This window comes from Pelophylax lessonae, assembly GCF_965119305.1.
Source record: "Pelophylax lessonae genome assembly, chromosome: 4".
In the NCBI taxonomy this organism is placed as follows: domain Eukaryota; kingdom Metazoa; phylum Chordata; class Amphibia; order Anura; family Ranidae; genus Pelophylax; species Pelophylax lessonae.
Genome location: NC_138771.1, coordinates 279,283,753 through 279,309,889, shown reverse-complemented (window position 1 = coordinate 279,309,889; position 26,137 = coordinate 279,283,753). Strand labels below are relative to the sequence as shown.

The window sequence follows — 26,137 nt, the reverse complement described above, 5'->3', positions numbered from 1 at the left end:
AAAAAAAAAAAACTCCCTCAAAGAGGACCGGGTCCTCTAAACAGCAGCCTGCAAAAACTTGCGGCCAAAAGAAGAATCCGCAGATGCCAACACATCCACTTTATATAACTTTGTAAAAGTGTGCACAGACGACCAGATGCCCACCTTGCAAAGCTGCATCATTGATGCCTGATGACAGAAGGCCTAGGAAGCACTAAGCGCCCGAGTAGAGTGTGCCTTAACAGGGAAAGGAGGAACCTGACCCCTAATTGAATAGGCCTGAATCACTGTCTGATCCATCTGGAAATGGTCGCAGCAGAAACAGCCAACCCTTTGAGGTCCAACCATGAGTACAAATAGGGAGTCTGGCTTCCTAAAAGACTACATAGCTGCCAGGTACACCCTAATTGCCCGAACCACATCCAAGGCCATTTCCTTAGGATGTTTTGGCCTTAATTTAAATAGAAATCAGAGACAACCTTTGGAAGGAATGACGGACAGGGGCGAAGAACCACCTTATCTCTGTGAAACACCAAGTAAGGTCAACGACAGGATAATGCTGCAGGTCAACACAATGTCTTCATCCCCACTTTGTGAGAAAGCGTAAACAAGAGAATCTCCCGAAGAATTTCAACAGTAAACTTCTGGAGGACCGAAAGCATCAAAATTAGGTACCAAGGCGGCAACGGAAACCGCACTAGAGGAACTAAACAAGAACCCCCTGAAGAAAGTACGAAGCAGGGAGTATGCGGCCAAAAAAAAAAAAGACTGAAAACAGACACCTGGCCTTTGAAGGTAAAGGCCAATTTCTGCACCCCAGTTCAGCTGGGATTTGGTTGTCCAGAGACTGCAGAGAGTTTCGTCCCATTTGATCAGAATCTCCCTTGCAGGGACCTCATATGGAACCATGCAAACAGGACCGCCTCAAAAGGTAGACACCACCAGGCCCAGCACTTGCATGCAAGTCGGGAGGAATGACCATCTGCTGGAAAGCAGGAGGCAAGTTACAGCCTGCAGTTTCTGGAGGTTGTCCAGGGGAAGGAGGCTAAGGCAGAGTCCAGAGTCAGACCCAGATAGTCTAGTTTCATGAAGGAACCAAAGCAGACTTCAAGTCACCCAAGAGGGCTGAATTAGAGTCCGCCCATCAATAGGAGATAGTCCAGGTATCCCAGTACCGAAATCCCCCGTTGGTGCAGTAATGCCAAGACCGGAGCCAGCACCTTGGTAAAGACAATGGGGGGCGGAGGCGAGACCAAAGGGTAACGCTACAAATTAATAATGCTCCTCTCCTCTACAGCGAAGCGAAGAAAACGCTGGTGTCCAGCGTAGATAGGGACGTGTATAGATGCCAAAAAGTCTCCTTGGTGTATAGACGCCACTACCGTTCGAATGGATTCCATTCAAAACTTCTCTACCTTGGTTTACCTTAAGGTTCCTTTGCCTTCTTTTCTAGGCACATTAAACCGGTTTGAATAGAATCCCTGATAGCTTCAATCATCCCTTGCACCTGAGTGCCGAAGGCACCCCAGTGTGTTGAAAAATAAGGGCCCTGTCTATTAGGCAGTAACTCGCCCTTAGCAGATTCCAACATAGACCCAAATAGGCAGTCCCCCGTAAAAGGGAGATCTGTGGAGCCTTTTTAGAAGTCTGATCCGCAGACCAGCTTTTTAGCCACACCAAGTGTGGTTACCATTATTGCGTTTAGAATAACACCTCTGACGCGCGACAATTTTGTCACAGTAGGCAAAAAAAAAAAAAAAAAAGGAGTACACTTGCCGCCTTTAGGAGGAGATCTGCTGGCCCCGAGGGAACCAGCGCCCCTCAAATTAAAATGTTCTGCACTGATGCAATCAGTGCATCCACCATAGCCCTTGCATGCACAGTAAAAAAGGAATCACCCTCCCTGCAGAGCACCCGAAGTGCGTGGATGCAGACCCATTAGAGTCACTATATGCTAAGCTCACCCTGGGAGCATAGCAAGCAGGGGAGGTCGCCGACCGCAGTTCCACAAGGAGACGCCGGCTAAAGACCAAAAATGACATAAAAGAGGACATCGCCCCCATAAATGGGAAGAGGGGGCCAGCCGTGACGCAGAAGCACAGGCAGAGTACCCCCATAAAACAATGTCCCCACGGCGCCCCCCCCCCCCCCGGTTCAAGGGAGGGCGCCAGGCATTTCACATGTCCACGCCCCCTGAGGGGGAGGGCGGATGCCCATCTGCTGCTCTATCACCCTGGTCAGCAGCTCAAACTGCCTGGTTGGCAGCTCGGTCAGCCAGCCTTGAGTAGGCCCTACAGCCGTGGCCTAAATTGGGGGCCCAATCCGGTCACGGGTCTGCTGTCAGCTTGATCAACAGTTCGGACAGCTTGGTTAAGAGCTCGGACATCCTGACATGGTACCCGGACAGTCTGACATGGTACCCGGACAGCCGCGAGTAGGCCGCAAGCCACGGCCTCAATTTTTGGCCTGATCCGGCCATGAGGCGACCAGTCGGCATCCGCCGGTCAGCTCAGTCAGGCACTTGACAGCTTGGCAAGGTACCCGGACAGCCGCGAGTAGGCAGCAAGCCTTAACCGCCGCAGGGAGTCTTTTGGACTCCCTGCGGCAGCAAGCCTTAGCCGATGCAGGGAGTCCAAAAGACATCCCTGCCCCAGTCACTAATCCCTAGGAGGCCGGGAACTTGCTCAAAGACCCCCAGTACGATCCAGACAGCCCGGGTCAGCAACAACTGTATCCATCCCCCCCTTACTGGATCAAGTGGAAAAGCCAGCTCCTACCTAAATCGGGGGGGGAGGGGGTCAAAAGACCACAGTAACTGTTAGAGGGGCTGGGGGAAAAGGAAGGGAACACGGGGGTCCGATAATCAAGGAGGGGTCCACGTCCGAGACGCCCAGAGGTTTTGGACGGGACAATCTACTGACCATACCACGATACCAGGTGGGCACCAAACCGAAACCGAACACCTCCTATCCGGGATGGGGGATGTGGTCAGCCAGAGGAAGCTGAGACTCAGGGCGTACCAGCGAGACGGTCCACTCGAAGGCTTGTCCCCATCCGATCCGTCGGGCAGTCATGGCGAGGCCTAGTTCTGGACACACCAAAGTACATCTTTGGTGTAGATGCACCAGGAGGCCCAGAACGTCTACACAGCACATGTCTGCAGCAATCCAGAAAGCAAGATCTGAGGATCAGCACTATGGTATAGGGATAGGCTCCACCAAGAAAATGCTCCAGGAACTCCCAAAACATGGCCGCCAGTGATTCCTATTAGAAATCCACCGCAAAATGGCCTACTGATCTGAAAATCAGAGACTGCGTCCGTCAATGAACGATTGCAAAAAAGAAACAGGCGAAGCGCCTCTAAGTGCAGTACATTTATTTAGATAAAGGCACACAAGTTATGGCAACTCACATGATAGTGAATAAAAATCGGCGCAATCTGGAGTCAGTCGGTGAGCGTGCAGTCCAAAGCCCAATTCCGGGAGGGAGAAGATTACCTTGCCGGTAGATGGAGGTGGAGGACAGGATAAAGCCGGCTGCTGTCTTCCGGGACCGGCTGATTCCCTCGTAGCGGGCTGGAGCGCAGCGTCTGCCGCGTGACGTCAACAGGGTCAAAGGAGTACACGACGCGTTTCAGAGCATGCGCCAAGCTCGTAGGGAGCATGCGCGCTCTTTTTTCAAGTGTTCATACAAAGACCGCTCGGAGCCAGGAATTTATACGAGCGTGATTCATAGGTGGGAGTATACAGGAAAAAAACAAACAACCAATGGAAATAGGTGGCGACCATATTGGAAAAGGGACAAACTGATATGAACTACGATATTATCTCTAACTATAATAGTACAAACATGGAATGTTCTCTCATGACGGCCAAACATATTTGTTGGATAATGTGATGGTGTTCACCATCACTGGAATTTAAGGACAGATGGGTGAGGGGTTGAATTGCTTCATTTTTGTCAGCAAGGTCAATTGTTCCCTTTGTCATGAGGTTTCTGAGCAGGAAGTCCACTCCTTATATGGTCATCCCAGGAAGTTCTGAGGAGCCGGACTGTCTAAGGTGGCTCCCCATTCAACTATTGTCAGGTGTGCTAATGACCACACCTGTTGTCTGCTAAGGGAGGTATTGACACAGAGTAATGTGTATTGAGGGCTCGTTAGGGAACCATTGTTCTGTGTCTGACTATTATGTACATTGGTTGCCCCCTGGGGCTTCTGTCTCCTTGCATTGGTCAAAGCTATCTGACCATGTCTGGAGAGGACCAGAATGGGAACTGCAGGTACTTTACAATTGACCAATAGGAAAGCTGTTGGGGGCAGGATGTTCCAAATTCTGTATAAAAGTGTGCTGTGTTCTTCCAATAAATGGTCTTCCTGTTTGAACGTACATACAGCCTGCTTGGTATTTGTTCTAATGGATTCCGAACAGCACATAGCTGTAGTTCGGATCCCGGATCCTTGGTTGACCGAACCATCAGACGATGCGATCTGCAAGCTGACTGACTAGAAACCGAGGAGTGTTGGGAGAGCGGACAGAGCGAGCAAGGGTCTCGTCACAGATAACTTTTACAATTGTTCTACAGATCCATGTAGTATATTGCCTGACTTGCCCATGTAAGTTACTATATGTGGGCCGCACCATATGTCCCCTTCGCCAACGCTTTGGCAAACATTGTTGGCTTATAGAGGAAGGTTCTGATAAGCATAGTGTCCCTAGACACTTTTTAGAATTTCATAATAGATCCACAGAGGGGTTACGAGTTTGGATCATTGAGGCCATAATATCCAATAAATTGCCAGACTTTGTCAGCGTGAGACTTTTTGGATCTTTACCTTGAATACGTTAAAGCCTCATGGCCTAAACGAGGAACTCGAAATTAGTACCATCGTATAAATATACATATATATTTTTACACCATATTCCTTTACCAGGTACATTTTATATATACATTATTTTTCACGATTTTAAGTAATTTTTAAATAGTTTATTTTTAATATATTTTAAATGATCTGTTTTTAGTGATTGACACAATTTTTTTGGCTTTTAATGGCGTTTTATATGTTTTTAACAGTCCAGAGTTTGGTATACGTTTATTATACCATTTTTGCATTTCTTGTTTTTATCTCATAAATGTGTATTTTATCTCCTCATGAATGTGTATATCCGCTGCTCACTGTTTCTATTCTTTTACTTCCATAATCCTCCTACTTTTCTTCTTCTTTATAAGTCTATGGAGAGACTTGTACTGTAGCATATATATATACACACAATAGTATTTTATCCCTTTAAAACATTCCATGTTTGTACTATTATAGTTAGAGATAATATCGTAGTTGATATTAGTTTGTCCCTTTTCCAATATGGCCGCCACCTATTTCCATTGGTTGTTTTTTTCCTGTATACTCCCACCTATGAATCACGCTCATATAAATTCCTGGCTCCGAGCGGTCTTTGTATGAACACTTGAAAAAAGAGCGCGCATGCTCCCTACGAGCTTGGCGCATGCTCTGAAACGCGTCGTGTACTCCTTTGACCCTGTTGACGTCACGCGGCAGACGCTGCGCTCCAGCCCGCTACGAGGGAATCAGCGGGTCCCGGAAGACAGCAGCCGGCTTTATCCTGTCGTCCACCTCCATCTACCGGAAAGGTCATCTTCTTCTCCCTCCCGGAATTGGGCTTTGGACTGCACGCTCACCGACTGACTCCAGATTGAGCCGATTTTTATTCACTATTATGTGAGTTGCCATAACTTGTGTGCCTTTATCTAAATAAATGTACTGCACTTAGAGGCGCTTCGCCTGTTTCTTTTTTGCATTGTCCACAGAACTGTTCTTCCTGTGTGGTGGAGCTGGCCCTTTGTTTGCAGATCAAGACTCATCCTTCAGTCCTATTACCTTCAGTGTTCCTTCACCTTATGGACTTTAAACACACCCTTTTGCTATGCCATTTAGGTAACCTGCTTTTATTCCTTTTCATCAGAATTGTTATTTTGTCATATCCTTATATCGACCCTACCACATCAGACCAGAGCGCCAGCTAATCATCTATTTCGTCAATGATTGATTGAGAAAATCTTCAGGTTGACACTAGCACCCATAACCATGACAACCATGGACGTGAAGGGAAATCTACACAAATGGGACGGATGGCAAAAAATAAGTGACAGGGGTTCTAATGCTCCCTTACTTTATCCCAGATAAAGGGGGAGGGGGAGGCTGGGGAGGGGGTATGATTTCTGCCTTTAGTTCTACTTTAACTGTTGGGATGGTGCAGGATTTGATTTACAGAACACTTCTATTGTCAAAGGGATAAATTTGAGCAATTAAAATTATCAAATTACATGTCATCTGCATAAAGTTTTCATGTTCGCAGTTGAGCGTTTCCAAAAAAAAAAAAAAAATTACTAAGCATTCAATGTATTAAGCACACGGTCCTGCAAGGTGTCATGTAACCAGTTCTGGAGAAAACTTACAAGAAAATCCAAAAACCAAACTGCATTTTTATTCTCCATCTAACAAAATGACTAGTGTGGTAACTTCATTACCAAAAATGTTTATAGATATTAGAACAGTCTCTTTTGGAACCATCTTTCCAAAAAAAAAAAAAATGGATAACTGTGTGCCCACTCAGAACCAATTACTTTTTAAATAGATAACAAGCTAAAATCACAATTATTCCCAAAATGATCCACAGTCAGGAATCTAATGCAGAGTAGGCATCTGTCATGTAATGCTCTCAATTTTAAGTCACTTATCACTATGGCAACATTCTACTGCCAAAAGGACACTCCGTAGGACTTAAAAGAAAATCCAATGTCAACATTCCTCATATGTTACTAACAGACCATTCATGGGAAATTACATCTGCATGCATTGCATATATATATGAAGTAGACTTGTTTTATTACCAGTAGCCACTGTGCATTTTAAAGAACTGACATTAGTTCTTAGAGGATTGCCAATTCTCAAAAGATGAAAGATTTTGTGTACACCATTTCAAATCACAACTAGGTCCTGTTCACACCAGATGTGGTGAGGTAAAATGCATTGTGGTGTGCACAGTAAAAAATGTTTTAGCACAAGGGTTATCAAAGCAAACCACATCGCAATGCCGCCGTGGTGAACAGAAATCCATGAAAACGACACGTGACATTTCACTACAATTCTGTGAAAAAAGTAATGCTACTTAAGCACATTGCCACAATGTAAACCAGATGTTGTGAGTTGATAATGGGTCGCTGGTGTGAATGGGTTGTTAATTTCCAAACCAAGTAGAAACAAAACATTTATATCTAAATAAACCAAAAGCTGCAGTGTATTTAAAAGTGCAAATTACTACAACAGTCTAACAGAAATGTGCACTGCAATATATCTCTTTGGGCCCTTTCAAACGGGCGCTCCGTATGTCCGCAAATCCTCCTATTTATTTGCGGATGATTTACGGACATAATGTTAGTCAATGGCATTGCGGATGTCAGCGGAATACCATCCGCTGACATCCGATTTTCTTCCTTTCAGTTCTGTTCCGTTTTTGGAACGGAACAGAACCCTATTTTTTCTCCGTTCAAAAACGGAAAGGAAGCAAAAATCGGATGTCAGCGGTGTCATCCGCTATGCCCATAGACTTACATTATGTCCGTATATCATCCGCAAACGGATGGGATGATATGCGGACATAAGGAGCGGATGACACAAGTGTCATCTGCTCCATGGAAAAAAAAAAAAAAAAAGTCCCGCAGCGGAGCAAAAAACTGGAGCGGCCGTGTGAAAGAGGCCTTAGCAGATTTATAATCAACTGTTTCCAGAAGGCAGGAAAAAACAAAAAAAAACAAGTAAACGCCCATACAAGGTAAGAAAATCAGAAATAACTGGATTTTTGACTTACCGTAAAATCCTTTTATCTTATGTTCATTGATGGACGCAGTCCTCTGATGCATATCAATAGGGTTATACTGCCCTCTACAGGATTACCAAAACTAGGCAGAAAAAAGTTCTGGCTACACCTATGGGCAGTCCCAGAGGGTACATCCCTTCTTTGTCTTCCTGCATAGGATGTGAGTTTTGTATTAAAGCAGTGTCAGAGAAGTAACACCAACCCAACTCAAAATAGAGGGGCGGGTACTGCGTCCGTCAACGAACCTTAGAGAAGGATTTTACGGTAAGTCAAAAATCCAGTTTTCTCCATCAATCATTGACGGACGCAGTCCTCTGATGCATATCAGTAGGGACGTCCCAAAGCAGTACCCAAATGAGGGGTGGAAACAGCAGAACAAAAACAGTCCCCAAGGCTAAACATAGCCAACCAGGCCACATAGGTCTCATCGGAACAGCAAGATGAGGCCCACCTGAAACAAACAGAAAAACTATCACGCAGCAGGAATCCCTGGAGGAAACGACCCCCCCCCCCTGCAGCCTGCAAACGAGGGCCCAGCCTGAGGTCGGCCCAATTAGTCCCCCACGTGGGGGTGCATAACAGGACAGAGGGAAACTCAGGAGTGTGAGGGTCCGACAATCCCAGGGAGGGGCCTGAGTCCACCCCAAAATCTGCCAGGAAAGAGGGGGGGGGGTGACGTTTACTCACTGTACCAGGAACACAAGCGGGCGCCATCTCCTGACAGGAACCCTCTCCGCTGAAGTGGGGGGGGGGGCTGTCGACCAAATAGGAACGCTGCGACATAGCTCTAGACCCGTCATGTGCGACCTTGCGAGACATTTACTGGCGGGGCCAGTCCCCTGTCCAGTGGGAATAGGTCACGGCCGACCAAGCACGGAGCCAAGGTCTGCACGCGCTCGCTGGTCAGCTGGGGTAACCACTGGATCTAGATTATTCAGCCTGTCGCCCAGATCCAGCATAGTTGCGTGTAGATCTCACAGAAAAAAATCCGGAGAAAAGGGCTAGTTAATAATCTACATAAAAAAAAAAAAAAAACACTTTAATGCCAGGACCAAAGATCCCAGCAAGGAACTAGGTCCTTACTCCTGACTAGGCGATTAAAACTGACATCCTATGCAGGGAGAGAAAGGGTGTACCCTCCGGGACTGCCCATAGGTGTGGCCAGAACTTTTTTTCTGCCTAGTGTCCTACTCCTGCAGGGGGCAGTATAACCCTACTGATATGCATCAGAGGACTGCTTCCGTCAATGAACGATAGAGAAAAAAAAAAAAAGTTTGTCCTGCCGATTTTCAGATCGTTCCTATAGTGCTTTTGACAGCCGATTCAGAATTTTCTGACAACGTGCAGGCTATAAAATGGTTGTCATATGTGAACACAACATCCGATTTTCCTTTAATTAGTACAGTTTTCATCATAAAAAAAAAAAAAAATTCGTAAGAGCAAGACATGCTTGGAAACGAAGCACATACAAAACAATTCAACCCAACATCACTTCCAAAGTTTAATTCTGCCGTACGAGAATTATATGTTGAGTAACCTCTTTCCTTTCAATATTAGACTAGTATGCAACAAAAAATGGATGAAAATTCGTCGGATAGTGTATACGAGGCTATAGCCATAAATAGAAATAGGTTTTGTGCTGAACCCCATCGATCCATATCCTAGAAAGGCACTCTTATGTTGTGCAATTTATCTACTAGGTATTACATGAATGGTAAAGCTCTGCCCACTTACCACCACCCACTGTAAGAACAGAAAACATTGACAATTTGTAATGCAACAGGGTTGTGCAGATGACCAAGCTTTCTCAACAATGCTCCCATCTGCCCTGCCTTAAAAATCAATAGGCATGACCATTTTTGACAATTCCATTTCAGCCAGCTTGGACCCATGTAATTATGTATATGTCATTTCTGGCTTCTCCCCATAGAAGGGATTCCCCACTACTCCTTGAGTCCCATTCTAAGCTGTTGCACTTCTTCTTACTGAACACAGACTGTTGCCCACTTGGCATGAGCACCATTCACTAAATGGTGCCTGTGCCAGGTGCTTGACCTCCTGTGTTCAGTAAGTAGCAGGGCAGCCAATTCGTGTGGGACCCAGAAGATAGTGGACATCGCTGTAGTCGTGGTGCCTACTTTTCCAGTTTCCAGGGGAATTGGCCTGGTAGGGTATATGCATAGTTAATTTAGTCCAACATCTTGGGGTTTTTGTTACCAAACATAGCTGAAAAGTACAACAATGGAATAATTCAGAATAGTAGAAACATAATTAAAGTGCTAATTTTGTTACAATACTTTCAAATTGCTTTAGAAACAAACATACTTTTCTTTTCCTTTTTTTCTTTCTCTTTCTCTTCTTCATGTTCTCCAGCTCCAAGTAAAGTAAAAATAATTCCAGTTTGGGAATTCACTCCAATTGCAGTGACAACCATTTTTCCTGAGCCCTCCATCACGTGTGTTCCTATGAAAATCATATAAACATTACATCAAACATGAAGGTTAAAATTAGCTCAAAATTCACTCTGGAGAAACTATTTTTATGGAAAATATGAACTATTTTTATGGAAAATCTGAACAAGGGAATATCACAGCCGTTAGGCAGTAGTGAGTTGTGGGTTGGGAAGTAACTATTATGTACAATGGAAGAAAGTTACATGCCAACTCTAATTACCCCCTTTCCCACCTTTCTTTCGCTCCCACACTATTCTGTTCAGTTGCCGGAGTGAAGAAAATACTCTGTATTCAATTATGGAAGTGCACTACCACTCACTACCCCACCTATTACACTTGGTCAAATGCAGTCATATAAGGGCAGGCATCCAAAACCTTATGTAAGCTCTGAATAATGCAACTTTGAGCTTACGCAGGGCTTTTTCTTGTTCCCTAAAGTTAAAATGAGCAACAGAGAAACGGGCTGCTGTGGAGGGAGCATTAAAGAATCAGTATACTTCCAGGCAGTGAAAATCAATGGTGCGTGCAACTCTGCATGCAGAGATTAAATTGGCAGTGTTTGAAAGTTTAAGAAAAATTGAAATTATGTAAGAACTTACCGTAAAATTATTTTCTGAGTCCTCTGACAGACGCAGCTCTGGAAGTTTATTCACTAATGGGTTATGTGCGCCCTCTTCAGGAGAAGCTAGGCAGTGAAAGCCTTCACTAGGCACGCCTTTAGGGGCCATCCTATCCACATGACCCCAGACAAAACCTGCTCATAGAATCAGTTTCGTAGCAAAGCAGTGGAGTACAGAACCAACCCCAACAGAGGGGTGGGAGCTGTGTCTGTCAGAGGACTCAGAAAATAATTTTACAGTAAGTTTTTACAAAAAATTCAATTTTCTTACGTCCTCCAACAGACGCAGCTCTGGAAGTCTCTTCACTAATGGGATGTCCCATAGCAGTGTAAGCATGAGGGGTGGGAAGAAACCAACAGTTAACGTTTCAACAAGGCTAAAAAACGTAGCCAACAGGGCAACAGAAGCGCAACCATCAACAGGAGCTTACCCCAAAACAAAAACCCCTGAAAGAGCACACTCTTTCAGGAGTCTCTTCAGCAAACAGCGGCCTGCAAAACTCTGCGGCCAAAGGAAGCATCCAAGGATGCCATCACATCATTCTTGTAGAATGTTGTAAAAAAGTGTGTACAGACGACCAGGTCGCCGCTTTACACACCTGAGCCACAGAAGCCTGATGGCGAAAAGACCAAAAGGCACTCAGCGCTCTAGTAGAATGTGCCCTCACAGGGAAAGGAGGAACCTGACCCTTCAATGAATAGGCAAGCAGATGTTCTCTCAGAGGGAGCCGCCATGGAGGCTCCATGGCCATCCTCGCCACGTCTGCGTACCAAGACGGGCGAGGCCAGTCTGGCGCTACTAGGATGACCTGCACCATCTCCACCGCCAACCTGCGGAGGAACCGAGACAACAGTTGTAGCGGAGGAAAGTTATAGATCAGCCAATAACGGCTACAAGGCACCAACAGTGCGTCCGTGGCGTTGGCCAGAGGATCTAGAGCCCTGGCCACAAACCACTCTAATTTTCTGTTCAGACGAGATACAAACAGATCCACCTCCGGAGTTCCCCATCCGGCACACAGGAGGCGAAAGACCTCCAGATGCAGGGACCATTCCCCCTGATCCAGAGTCTGACGACTCCGGTAATCCGCCTGCCAGTTCTCCACCCCTGGTATCTGAACTGCGGAAAGATCCAAAACGCGCGCCTCGGCCCAGGTCAGAATCTTGGTGCCCCCTTGGTGATTAATGTAAGCCACAGCCGTGGCATTGTCGGTTTTAACCCGAACCGAGAGACCCTGTAACCAAGGCACCTAATGGAGCAGGCAGAGACGACTCCGTCGACTACGTTTCTTGGACACAGTGTCCAGTACTCCACCCCAACCTGTCAGGCTTGCATCCATGGTGATCACAGTACACAACAGCGGCAGAAAAGGACCTGCCCTGGCTGAGAGCAGGCGACAGAAGCCACCATGAGAGCTCTGACCGCGTGAGACGGCTCAGACAAATCATCCAAGATCATGCCCAGATAACTCAAGGGATGTGCAGATATGCATCTTTTAAATCGATGGAGGCCACAAAGGCTACTTGTAAGGATGCCACCACCAACCGAATGGATTCTATTCAAAACCTCTGTACCCGCACAAAGTTGTTCAGCTACTTGAGGTCCATAATAGGACGCACTTTGCCCTCCTTCTGGGCACCGTGAACAGGTTTGAGTGAAAACTGTGAAACCTGTCCTGCCGAGGAACCAGAACGATTACGCCCTGTGCCAGGAGATCCTGCACTGCCCCCTTGAGAGCGGAGACAGACAGAAATTGAATGTAAAGAACCTGTGCTGCGCGAGACCGAAATTCGATCTTGTACCCTGTACGAATCAATTTGTGAACCCACTTGTCTTGAATCCGAGACATCCAGGGTTCCTGAAAGTAACGCAGACGTCCTCCCACTCCTGAACCAGGTGAGGGCGCCCCTTCATGCAGAGGAGGTGCCTTGCTTTTGCAGATTGAAGGAGAAGAGTACTCTTACCCCTCGTTAGACACTTGATTAACTCATCCAAGGAGTCACCAAAGAGGCGTCCTCCCAAAAAGGGGAAATCAGCAACGGCCTTCTTTAGAAGCCTGGTCCGCCGACCAGCTTTTCAGCCACACCATGCGGCGAATGGCAGTCCCCACCACAGACACTGGCAGCCATGTCCAAGGCCGCATCACACAGGTACACCATGGCCTTGGCCATTTGATCCGTGAGCTCAATCAGAGTTGGAGGAACCAACTCAGCGTTCAAGTTGCTCCTAAGCACCTTGACCCATTCGGTAACCATCTGAGAGACCAGGACAGAGGTGAATACAGGTTTAAGAACCAAACCCGCCAACAAGTGCAGGTGGCGGGATAGTGATTCCATGCGCCTGTCTATCGGGTCCTTAAATGCCGGGGAGTCCTCTACAAGGACCACCGTGGATGTATTCAAGTGGGAAAAAGTGTGATCCACCTTAGGTGACACTGTCCAACGATTGGAAACAGAGTCTGCAAAGGGGTAACGGAAATGGAAACGCTTGGGCACCACCATCATGTGTGTAATGCGCCTCCATTGCTCATTCACAATATAGTGAAACTCCTCGGGACAAGGGAAAACCTGACCTGACTTCTGGGCTTTGCGGGAGCCGAAGACAACCTGCTTCCCTGACTGCGTGGGCTCATCATCCAAATGTAAGGTTTCCCTCACTGAACGAATCAGTGCTTCCACAAGCGCGCGTTCTCGCGCCGCAGCTGAGGACTCATCCTTCTCACCCTGGGACTGAGGACAGAGATCACTCTGGGCGGGTGTTGTCCGTGGCAACCAAATCAGGTCCTGAATCAGAGGACATCGGCCTTTTACTCAAACAATATTGCTGCGCCAAGTGAAAATATATCAAATAACTGTGTCTGGATAACATAAATAAGATAACTCAATGTTAATAAATCAACTTTAATAATAGTGATTTCCAGTGATATTAATAGTCCCAATTAATAGTGAACCATAAAAATGAAAATCAATCTTCATCTGTGATCACAAAATAAAGTGCTACATGCTTCACTCCAGTGCTCCCAGTGGCTAGTGCAAGATAAGCAGCTCACCTTCGGATTAGACTCATGAGAGTCAAACACGCTTTGGGATGCAAGGATAACAGCCTGATGTCCCTTCTTTCACCGCGTCCAGCTATCACTCCGTATAGACCAGGAACCCGGTGTGTATAAAAGGAGAGAAGATCTAATGCTCCGTTTTGCAAAAAGCTATTTATTGCCTCTTAAACAGATAACATTACACTTACATTGAGATGCACTTAAAGCAGTGCAGGCTTCAAGTGTCACAAACAGCTCTCTGTACACCTCCAGGAATCGACATACTCCGAGCAGGCTCCTCCCCCGTACGCATTGCATCAGACTTTGTCAGTGGGGTCGCAACGCGTACGGGGGAGGAGCCTGCTCGGAGTACGTCGATTTGTGACACTTGAAGCCTGCACTGCTTTAAGTGCATCTCAATGTAAGTGTAATGTTATCTGTTTAAGAGGGAATAAATAGCTTTTTGCAAAACAGAGCATTAGATCTTCTCTTTTATACACACCGGGTTCCTGGTCTATACGGAGTGATAGCTGGAGGCGGTGAAAAAAGGGAAATCAGGCTGTTATCCTTACATCCCAAAGTGTGTTTGACTCTCATGAGTCTAATCCTAAGGGGAGCTGCTTATCTTGCACTAGCCACTGGGAGCACTGGAGTGAAGCATGCAGCACTTTATTTTGTGATCACAGATGAAGATTGATTGATTTCATTTTTATGGTTCACTATTAATTGGGACTATTAATATCATTAACAAGATCCACCTTGGACGCTAAGGTTTCTAAGGCTGCAGACAAGACACCAGAGAAAGTGATCCAGGGGGTCCGGATGCACAAAAAGTCAGAAGGGGAATATTCACCCTGGGACTCCATGTTGCATAAAGTGAAAAAAAAAGTGAGTACATTGGCCCTTTAAATCGCGATCTGCACCGCAATGCCACGCTACAGCCGAAGTCCCTCTTTAATGCTACTAAGTATCCTGACAGGAGCAAGGTATGTAGGAGGAATGCCCCAAGGATGAAAAAAACCTTACTGCGCCAGTAAGCCTGAGAAGCATCCGCTGTCTGCAGTCTTCAGCGTGAGTGAGGAGAGGAAGTGACGAAAGAGCACTAGAGGCAGATGGCAACAACAAAATGGCGTCCATTAGAAAGCACCGGAAATCCTGGGAAAATGGCCGCTGCCTATACAGCGCGGTATCCCACTAAAGATGGCGCCCAAAAAGGGCACCAAGCCTCAGGAAAATGACAGCAAGTCAGCATGATGCCCACAGCCAAAATGGCGGCTGAAAACGGCGCCAATCATACAGGGAACCCGGGAATGAGGCCACCACAGGGATCCACCTAAGGGGACCCCCCTCTTAGGTGGCAGACATCGCTAGAGCGCTCCCAGTGGGCGCGGGGAGGGCAGAACTGTCCGGACAGGCCTGGGGGATCTTTGCAGAGACACAGCCTGCTATCCCCAGGAGTGGGCCCCATCTTCCCCTCAGATGACTGTCAGAGACACAAGAGAAGCGCAGCATCACTCACCATACCATGGACCGGGGGGGCTCCGCTCCGAAGCAGCTCACCTACCACCCTGAGTGGGGGTGCTGCCAGCCAAGAGGGATACGCTGCAACAGGTTGAGGCGTCCCGGTGAAAGCATCTGTTCACAGGCTCGTCCCCATTCGTCGGGGGCTCTGTCGTGGCGAGGCCTGGGCAGACCACAACCTGCTCACGCTCGTTGGCCAGGCTGGGAGACCGTAAGGATCTCGATTATCCAGTGCGAAACCTTAGCCCGGCTGTCGATTGTAGTTCACCACGAGGATCCCCCTGACACTAGCTAGTGATATGAGTAAAGAAAAATAAACATAAACATGTCTTAAAAGAAAAAAACGAGACTGGAGTCCCAGCAGGGAACCTAGATCCTACTCCTAAGCTAGGCAGCAAGAAACTGATTCTATGAGCAGGTGTGTCTGGGGTCATGTGGATAGGACAGCCCCTAAAGGTGTGCCTAGTGAAAGCTTTCACTGCCTAGCTACTCCTGAAGAGGTTGCACATAACCCATTAGTGAAGAAACTTCCAGAGCTGCGTCTGTCAGAGGACGCAAGAGAAAAGGTTTTTCTTTTATTTTAAGTAAAATCTTTTTCCTTGAGTATAGCACAGGACACCTGCTTCTCGTAATAGATGGATCAAACTTGGCCAGTTCCTCAGGAACCAAAACAAATTTCAATCTATGAGCATTCCCATTTGAGAGAAGATGACCTAGTGATCAACTCCTCTCAAATTGGACTGTTGGAAAACTTGTGTTTGATTACCAAATGCAAAAATGTGATATTAACCTGATGTGATATTAAGTGTACCAACACTTAATTCCCAGTAGTGCATACCACCATATATAAACCGTGCAAAAAAAATCATATAGGTGTACAATTAACCAGGGCTCAAAACTTCAAGTTCTGAGCTACTAGCCAGGCCTTAAGAGTTACTCGCCACCAGTTGCCCACCCAACATTTACTGTGGATGGTGTGGTGATGGATGGCTCCCCAACCCAATCTCAGTAGAGGGGTAAATGTTGCAGATCAGTGTACTTCGCTCTAAGACCTGGGGGAGCATGCACCCCTCCCTCTAGAACACACCTGTTCAGTGTGATCCCTGGCATGGTCAGACCTGGACTTCATTGCTCACTTTCCCCCCAGGATCTTCACCATCAGCAGCAGTGTCCTGATCCAGACAGCATCTCATGATCCAGGAAAGTCAGCTCAGTGGCATCCCAGTCCAGACAAAGTCATCTTCCAGCCCCTTCTGTTGTCAGGAAGCTGGAAAGTGTAGCACTTGGGGGGGGGAGGTGAAATGGCTTTGGAGGAAGTTACATCTTCCTCCTCTGAATGCCATGTCCTCCAAGCACCTGATTGGTTTTTAGGATGAAAGGTGGGCCTAGCAACCAATCATTTTAACAGGTGGCACTTGGGAGACTGTTAAATTTACAGGGGGAAGCCAGTAGTTCCACCACTGGCGTGGGCTCAAGGGGCAGATGCTTTGGGCCCTGCATTAAAGACTGCCCTGACTGCACACCTCTCCCACAGCACGATCCTGGCTGTCGCTGCTTCGGCATGCTCCACTCGCCCTCAGCTTATTTCTACTCGCCTAATGTGAGCAGGCAAGTGGAAATTTTGAGGGCTACAATAAACCATCACCCTGGTATTTAGTGTTATTGGCATAGACGGACATTAGCTGTCTACTAATTAAATAGCCTAGAAAGATAACACCTTGTATGAAACACTGCGATCAGAACACGCTATTAGAATTGAAGACCCGGGAGGGAGGTAGTGACTAGATAAGCCAATATATAAATAGAAGACCAGCGCAGAAACAAATAGAGCTGCCAGCAATAAAAGAAATGGCACAAATTCTTCAATCAAATAAAATATCACGACACCGCATCGTGTAGCCACCCCCTTTGTGACAAAGTTGGAAATGACGGAACACGTCAGACATTGCTACACAGAACTCGGATAAAGTGTTTGTCAGGAAGGAGAGCGGCGAATCCATCATGACAGCCAATGCCGGTGTGGAGGTGATGAGACTGGTGTGGAGTGCTTCTAGACACATTTTGTAATGCGGTTTACAAAAATTTTTTAAACGTGAGTGTAGGCTTGAGACGGTATCAGATTTTCATGCTGCGATTAATTGATTAAGGTTTTGCCACGGTATACGGTATTATCACGGTATTCTATTATTAAATTTAAATTATTAAATTTCCACCTCACTTCAATTTCATTGCTGAATTTAGGGGCTTTGGTTCACTTATGCACATTATTATATAGTCAGTCAGTACAGACTCTGTGAACCAGGCCTAAAATAGGTCATCAAGCAGTGTCTGGCCTAACTGGTGATAACTGGTCCTGGCGCTCGGCTCCGATCCGATGGCCTGGTCATTAAGAGGGCAAATCCTTGTGGTCAAGATGTGGTTAAACCTGAAGGAGGTGTTGTTTATAAATTACTTTACTATTGCTTTAGGCCTGGTTCACATGTATGCGGGTTGGTGGCTCACATGTATGCGGGTTGGCGGTTCACATGTATGCGGGTTGGCGGTTCACATGTATGCGGGTTGGCGGCCCACATTTGCACAGGCATAGCAGCCCATTGATTTGAACGGGCTGCTATGCCCTCATTTTCCGCAGAAAAAAGGTGCATGCAGCATTTTTTTTTAAATTCAGTGGCCTTGAAATCCATCCTGCTTTTGCACCATGCGACTAACCTGCAGTTCCTGCTCTGGCAAGCTTTCTGCATTTTTTGTATACGTGGGCACGGCATTTAAAAACAGTTTGCGTGTGCAGCAACGGCAGGTAAGTCGCATGGTGCAAAAGAAGGATGGATTTCATGGCCACTGCATTTTTTTAAATTCTGCATGCACCTTTTTTCAGCTGAAAACGCAGGCATAGCAGCTCAAGCCCATTCACATCAATGGGCTGCTATGCCTGTGCAAATGTGGGCCGCCAACCCGCATACATGTGAACCGCCAACCCGCATACATGTGAACCACCAACCCGCATACATGTGAACCAGGCCTAAAGCAATAGTAAAGTCATTAATAGATAAACACACTGGTCCTCCTGCAGGTTTAACCACTTCTGGATCGCAAGGATTTGCCCCTTTAAAGACCAGGCCATCGGATCAGAGCGCCAGGACCAGTCATCACCAGGTAGGCCAGACACTGCTTGATGGCTATATAATAATGTAATGTGGGCTGCTATGCGTGTGTGTGTGTGTGTGTGTGTGTGTGTGTGTGTGTGTGTGTGTGTGTGTGTGTGTGTGTGTGTGTGTGTGTGTGTGTATATATATATATATATATATATATATATATATATATATATATATATATATATATATATATATATTAGAGCTGCACGATTCTGGCCAAAATGAGAATCACGATTTTTTAGCTTGGAATAAAGAACACGATTCTCTGTGTAAAAAAAAAAAAAAAAATTGGGATAACTTTACTGTTCCGTTTTTTTTTTTTTTTTATTCATTAAAGTCTATTAATTGCGTTTGAAAGACTGCTGCGCAAATACAGTGTGACATAAAATATTACAACAATCGCCATTTTTTTCTGTAGGGTCTCTGCTAAAAAAATATATAAAATGTTTGGGGGTTCTAAGTACTTTTCTAGCAAAAAAAAAACTGATTTTAACTTGCAAGCAACAAGTGTCAGAAAAAGATCCAGTCTTTAAGAGGTTAAACTTCCTTTCTCCCTGGCAGAGGGAAGGAAAAAATACAATGTAATCATTTTTGTTTATAGTTAGGAGACTTAATGCTGAAAGGCGTGAGTGAATGAGTCATCCAGCTCACTGAAATGTATCAATTCACAAGTCAGGCAGACTTGACAGAGAAACTCGGTATTTTAAAAATGCCACAACAACAATACCGTGGCTATGCAATACCGCGATATATCGAATTACCGAAAACCGGCATATGTCTACGTGAGTGCTATATATTTTAAATAATTGTTTGTGGGATTAATACACTATTGGAAATGTCTTTTTTCTCCTACACATACGATGAGATTAACTCTGCTGATCGAGATGTGACATTTCCAAGTGGAGACTGATTAAACCCCTAAACGCTTTTGCCTTCTCACGAGAGTGAGGCAATTTGGTCTGGGGAGTATATTTCCATAAAAGGGAGTTGGTTTTACTTGATCACACTGGTGGTGGATTTGAAGTGTGTTGTCATTCCTGCTAAAATTCACAGGTGTGTGATGACTATCTGGATTTGTTCACTGTGAAGATTTGCACTATGAATATCATTGCACGGTCTAGAATAATATTTTTGTCATTGGATTTAATTTTTTTATTTATGAAAAAAAAAAAAACTGAGGGTTTATTGTATACACTTATTCGTTTTTGCATTGTTTACATATGGTGTTATGCCCTACTGTGAAGTATTAGTTCATGGATAAAGTGCTCTCCACAACAGACCTACGAGCCCTAACGGATTTCACAGCTCTGACTCAACATAACACACCCACAGATTACTTTGTACCGATCCCAGATCTAACCCAATACCACTTTGTTGTCCACCCACCTCCATCGGCAGGACTACCTGTTCTTCCATTGGGCCTCTAACCAAATGCCTGCATGGCCATACCCAATACCCTCCAATCATCTGAACACACCAACAAGCGTTACACTGGCTGGTCACAGATATGATCTGTACAGGTCTTATTCACATCTGCTCTTTGGTTCCATTATGTATTGTTTATTTTTTTTTGTTTTCACTCTGTTGACTTGACATGTTGGCTTCTCACCTAGTCTACCTCTTCGAGCTCTATGACAGCTCTTTGGTTGTATCATTGGCTTGGTCATCCTGAGTAGATGACCTCATGAGACCCCACAAAGGTTTCTGAAGAGATTATATATATATATATATATATATATATATATATATATATGCACCATTTAATTGCGTGTCACGTTATCTACTGTATTACTATCTGTACTATTGCATGGAACAAAGGGTAAAGGATACCAACCAGAAAGCAGTAGAGGGTCTTTTTGCTGATTTTTCTTAACATGATCAGATTCTCCAGTTAATGAACTTTCGTCAATTTTAAGATCATTTCCCTGAATTAGTACTCCATCAGCAGGCAACAGATCACCTAAAAACAAAGACCATCTTGTCAAGATCTAGCGAAACAAGAATTTCCATGATTCTGATCACCATTTATGAAGCAAAATCTTTACCATATTTTATTTGTGCAATGTCTCCAACAACTATATCAGCCACTGGAATTTGGATAACTTGGCCTCCACGGACAACTGTAAATTTTTGCTCTTGTTCAATTCGGTTCTGCAACCCTCGGAACTGCTTCTCTTTACTCCAGTCATTAAAAGCGGTTACTAACACCACACATACAACAGAGAGAAGGATAGCAGCTCCTTCAATCCAGCCTGCCTCTCCTTCCTCTTCTTCAGCAGAACCACTGGCTTCTCCACACACTGCAAAATAAAAACAGAAAAATGGTAACAATCCAACATGAGTGGGTGATATCGAAGGAAAAAAAAAAAAAACTGTTTGCCCAATTTTAACATATTCAAAGAGCAGAAAGTGATCCACATAATGCAAAGAAACTTAAATGTACTTCTGTATGGGCAAGACATTTCTAATAGTTTTCCATCTGTCATTAGTGCCTGAGGACTGACAGATTCACCTGTACAAGGAAAGAAGTCTTTAAAGTAGGGACTTCTGGTTACAACCGTCTAAAAAGGGAATCCCCTCACTTTACAGAGGCTCCTCAGTTCTGTTGCTTCAGGACAGGAAGTAAAGGGAAATCTCCCCAATGGGATGCTCAGGGGTTTAATACTCCCCCTATTCTACGCAAAGCTTAAAGAATAAGTGCACTTTCAGACCGTGCACTTATTTTCTTTGTTCCCTTGCACTTATCTAAAAGATCATCTCCACCCCCCCCCCCTTCTGCAGATGCATACCTGCTGAGAAACAATGCCCGCAGCCTCATGTGTTTTGTAGGCATTCAGTGACATTCCTGCATGAATGTAAAAAATATTTAGGCATCAAACCCCCCCCCCCCCCCCCTGCTTTTATGTACCCGAGTCTTTATTCGAAAGCAGCTATGGGGGAACTTCTCAGAGGAGCAGCATGGTGCGCTGGCAGGAGATCCAAGAAAGGCAGTTCGGGGACGCACTGCAATTTTATTGCACAGAGCAGGCGAGTATAAAAAACTCTTTCAGCTCCTGCATCCTCTTCTCCCACCACCATCTCCCCGTCATAGTGGGTGAGGATGCTTAAACGCAGCTATGTGGTGCTCTGAGCTCATTCATTCAAAGTTCTGTACGTTCGACGGCTTGTAGTTGGCAAGGAACTGGGAAGATGCTCGACAGCGTCCTTGTAGTTTTCATTCTTCCTGCAATTCAGTAACTGCCTGCCAGTATGGAGGGTCAGGCAAACAGCATACTGAATCTGCAGGATCATGGCATTGCACCAGTAATGCTTTACAGGTTTTGGGGCAAAAAAAAAAAAAAAAAAAAAACACAAAAACAAAAAAAAAAAAAAACCACTGAATTTTTTTAAGAACTTACCATAAAATCCTTTTCTTATGCTCCTCCCCCTAGGAATAGGCACTAGGCTGAAAAAAAAAAAAAAAAAAAACTTAACCACGCCTATGGGGGCTGTCCCTGCAAGCATAACCCCTCAGACTCTGCTATCAAACAGTTTAGTTGCAAGCAGTGTTTAGAAGGCAAAAACCCCATACCTCAGAAGTAGAGGGGCGGGTGCTGCGTCTGTCGAACTTCAGAGAAAAGGATTTTACGGTAAGTTCTTACAAAAATCCACTTTTCTCCATCGTTCGACAGATGCAGCTCCTTAATCTTCATGACTCATAGGGATGTCCCAAAGCAGTATAATCATGAGGGGTGGGAAACAATGCAGAAACAAAGTCCCCAATGGCTAAACTTAGCCAACCAGGTAACATGGAGCTCAACCAGGAACAACTGGAGCTAGACCGGAAAAAATTGAACCCTCAAAGAGAAACTAAACTGAGTTCCCTTTTAAACAGCAGCTTGCAAAAACTTGCGGCCAAAAGAAGCATCCGTGGATGCCAACACATCTACCTTGGAGAATTCTGTGAACGTATGCACAGACGACCAAGTTGCCTCCTGCAAACTTGTAGGACCGACGCCTGACCGCGAAAAGCCTAAGAGGCATTCAGCACTCTCGCAGAATGAGCCTTAACAGGGAAAGGAGGAACCCGACCCCTTAGTGAATAGGCTTGTACCACCGTCTGCCTGATCCATCTGGAAATGGACACAGCAGACGCAGCCAATCCCTTACGAGGTCCATCAGTAGGGACAAAAATAGCGCCTTATTTTCTAAAGGACTCAGTGGTCTCCGCTTCGAAGGCCGAGACCATCAGACCCAGGGCCCTCATGCAAGCCCGCAAGGACGACTGACTAGCCTCCATCAGCAACTGGACCACCCTTTGCTCTGGCGAGGGTCTAATTTCCCTTGGACAAGCTTCAGAAGTTGCAGAGTCGAAGATCAGCCCCAGACAAGTGACGGACGGAGTCAGGGAAAATTTGGTAACATTGATCATCCACCCAAATTCTTGAAGGGTCTGAATGGGGATAGAATCGTTGTCCAGCAGATCCGAATGGGAGACTGCATGCAACAGAAGATCGTCCAGATATCCCACAAAGGAGATACCTCGCCGACGTTAACAAGGCCAGCATGGGGACCAGGACCTTGGTAAACTCTGGGAGCCGAGGCGAGACCAAAGGGTAACGCCACAAATTGAAAGTGTTCCTCTGCCACCACAACGTGGAGAAGTTGCTGATGTCCCTCGATTATGCGGACGTGGAGATGTGCATCTGAGATCAATGGAAGCCAGGAAATCCCTGATTCAAAGATGCCACCACCGACCGAATAGAATCCATTCAAAACTTCTGCACCCGCAACAAAGTGCCTCAAAGCCTTGAGGTCCAGGATAGGACGCACCTTGCCCTCCTTTCTGGGCACAGTGAACAGGTTTAAATAGAAACCTTGAGAGCGTTCCTGTTGAGGAACTGACACAATCACCCCTTGAGCCAGGAGACCTCGCACAGCCTCCCGCAGATCCTTCAAACGCTCCGGAGACAGGTGCAGATTAGACTGAAAGAACCTGTACCCTGGCCGGGACCAGAATTTGATCTTCTACCCGGAGCGAATCATTTCGCCAACCAAATCGTCCTGAATGAAGAAGTCCAGGGGTCCTGAAAGAAGCGCAGACGTCCCCCCACCCAATACGGGTGAGGGCGCCCCTTCATGCTGAAGAGGACTTGTTTGCTGCCCTGGACTGGCTGGCCTTCGGCTTGCCCCAGGACTTCTTAGCTCCTCCAGAAGTTCTTAAGGGCTTACCTTTTTCTTGCGCCCTGGAGGCACAAAAAAACAGTTTATGAGCAGAAAAGGAGAGACCCCACTTAGTACAGGGTGTCTTACCCTTGGAGGATTGAGGAAGAAGAGTACTCTTCCCGCCAGTCAGACCCTTGATTAACTCATCCAAAGAGTCGCCAAACTACCGATCTCCTAGAAAAGGGAGATCAGCTAAGTCTTAGAAGCTTGGCCAACCAACCAGCTCTTCAAACAAACCATGCGTCTTAAAACAATGCCCACGGCCGAGACCCTGGCCACCAGGGGAGCCGCATCCATAGACGCATCATACAGGAACACCAGAGCCTGGATCACCTGGTCCAACAGTTCCAGCTGTTCCGGATGAGCAATCTCAAGGTCCAAGGACTCCCACAAACCCCTAATCCATTCCGTCACCGTCTGACACTAACAGACACAAAAAATGGTTTCAAAATTCAACCCGCCAGCACATGAAGATGGCGGGAAAGGGATTCCACCCACCTGTCCATTTGATCTGTAAAAACTGGGGAGTCTTCCACAGGCACAAGGGTAGACTCGTTCAATTTGGAAACAGGATGTCTACATCCTCCAACAGTTGGAGACCTTTGGCATCGTCCAACAGTTGGAGACCTTTTCAGCAAAAGGGTACCAGCGTTTAGGCACCACTAACATGTGCTTACCGTGCCGCCATTGGTCATTCACAATATCGTGAAAGGTGTCGGGACAAGGGAAAACCCCGTTAGCTTTTAGAGACTTCTGAGAGCCAAAAGCCACCCGCGTCCCTGCTGGCATGGGCTCATCAGCAAATTTTAAAGTATCCCGCACTGAAATAAATCAGGGCTTCCACCAAGGCATGTTCCCATGCTGCAGCTGAAGATAGGTCCTCTTCACCATCTGACTGTGGAGACAGCGACCCCTCAGGTATGGGGGCGTCCGGGGCAACCCCATCAGCCTCTGAATCAGAAGACACCTCCATAAAAAGGAGAAGGCAGAGGCCATTTTCGGCTATCAACCTTTTTCAGGACTAAATCAACTTTAGTCGCCAGGTTTTCCAGGGCTGCTGAAATCGCAGCCAGCGACTGCAATATGGACTGTCCGGGAGTAGCACAGAGTGGGTCTGAGGGCGATTGCACAGTTTGGGACTCCAGATTGCAATTTTCAAAAAACGATGTACTGTCAGTTTAAGAGTGCCGATCGCCACGGTCTGCAGGGAACCCCTTTAAAACAAACTGACAGCAGAAAGTGCAAGGATATGCCCGCAGGGACCCCAAGTACTGTACCACCTCAGACAAACCGTCCTGAATCCTTAAGCAACATGGAAAGAAAGGCAGGAAGTGACCTCGGCACAGCAGCAGGAAATTACTACACAGGAAGTGATGTTGCCTGAATAAGGTTACACTGCTGAGTATAGCACCAGGGCTACACGAAGATGGATGCCCATACAAAACAATAGGAAGCTACAGGGAAAATGGCTGCCACATACAAGTCTAAGGGGGGGGGGGGGGGGAAATCACATTGCCCACACTTAAGATGGCAGCACCCACAACGAACCATGCGGCTAGGGGCCGACAGATGAAGGCCTCAGGAACCACAACAGGTACCAGCAAGGCACAAATTCTATTATCCCCAGGGGAGGGCCCACATGCCCCCAAGGCCAGCAGGGGCAAGGGGGGTACATTTACTCACCATGCCATGGACCGGGTGGACTCCGCTCCGGGCAGACTGCCTCCCACCCGAAGTGGGGGTGCTGCAGCCGAGGGGTACGCTGCGACTCAGGGTGTTCCAGGTCGTCACGTCCCAGCGAGGCATCAGCTCGCAGGCTCGTCCCCCTCCGTAAAAGGGGGACCATCGTGGCTAAGCCTAGGTCAGAACTATAACCTGCTCATGCTCGTAGGCCAGACTGGGGGGACCATAAGGATCTAGAATATCCAATGCGAAGCCCCAGCCGGCATCATTGCGTGCAGATCACCAGGAAAATTCTTCCCTGAACACTAGCTAGCAAGCGAGTAAAGAGAAATAAAAGTAAAATATTCTTAAAACAAATAAAAAAAAACTCTGGAGTCCCAGCATCTCCATGAGCTGAGCATAACCCACTCAGCTCATGGAGATGAGGCTGCGTCTGTCGATGAACGATAGAGAAAATACATTTTGGATACACACACTTTCAGATTACAGATGTAAAAGCATGCAGTAAATGGCTATGTTACTTCATATTCTTGATTGTGCAATACTGTTAGCAACTTTACCTCACATAGTCTAGACAGACAAATCAAATTCAACA

General features: G+C 46.2%; 1 protein-coding gene across 4 annotated transcripts in view; it reads right to left on the bottom strand.

Moving 5' to 3' along the window:
• Positions 1 to 26,137, bottom strand: part of ATP2B1 (ATPase plasma membrane Ca2+ transporting 1) — a 369,470-nt gene that overhangs the window by 206,783 nt on the left and 136,550 nt on the right. For all 4 annotated transcript variants that reach the window (XM_082254546.1, XM_082254548.1, XM_082254545.1 and 1 more), the window contains exons 4-6: positions 20,700 to 20,954; positions 20,489 to 20,614; positions 10,200 to 10,337 (exon numbers count right to left, since the gene is read on the bottom strand). In XM_082254546.1, the coding sequence (XP_082110672.1) occupies positions 10,200 to 10,337; positions 20,489 to 20,614; positions 20,700 to 20,954 (519 nt within the window). The remainder of the gene's footprint in view (positions 1 to 10,199; positions 10,338 to 20,488; positions 20,615 to 20,699; positions 20,955 to 26,137) is intronic.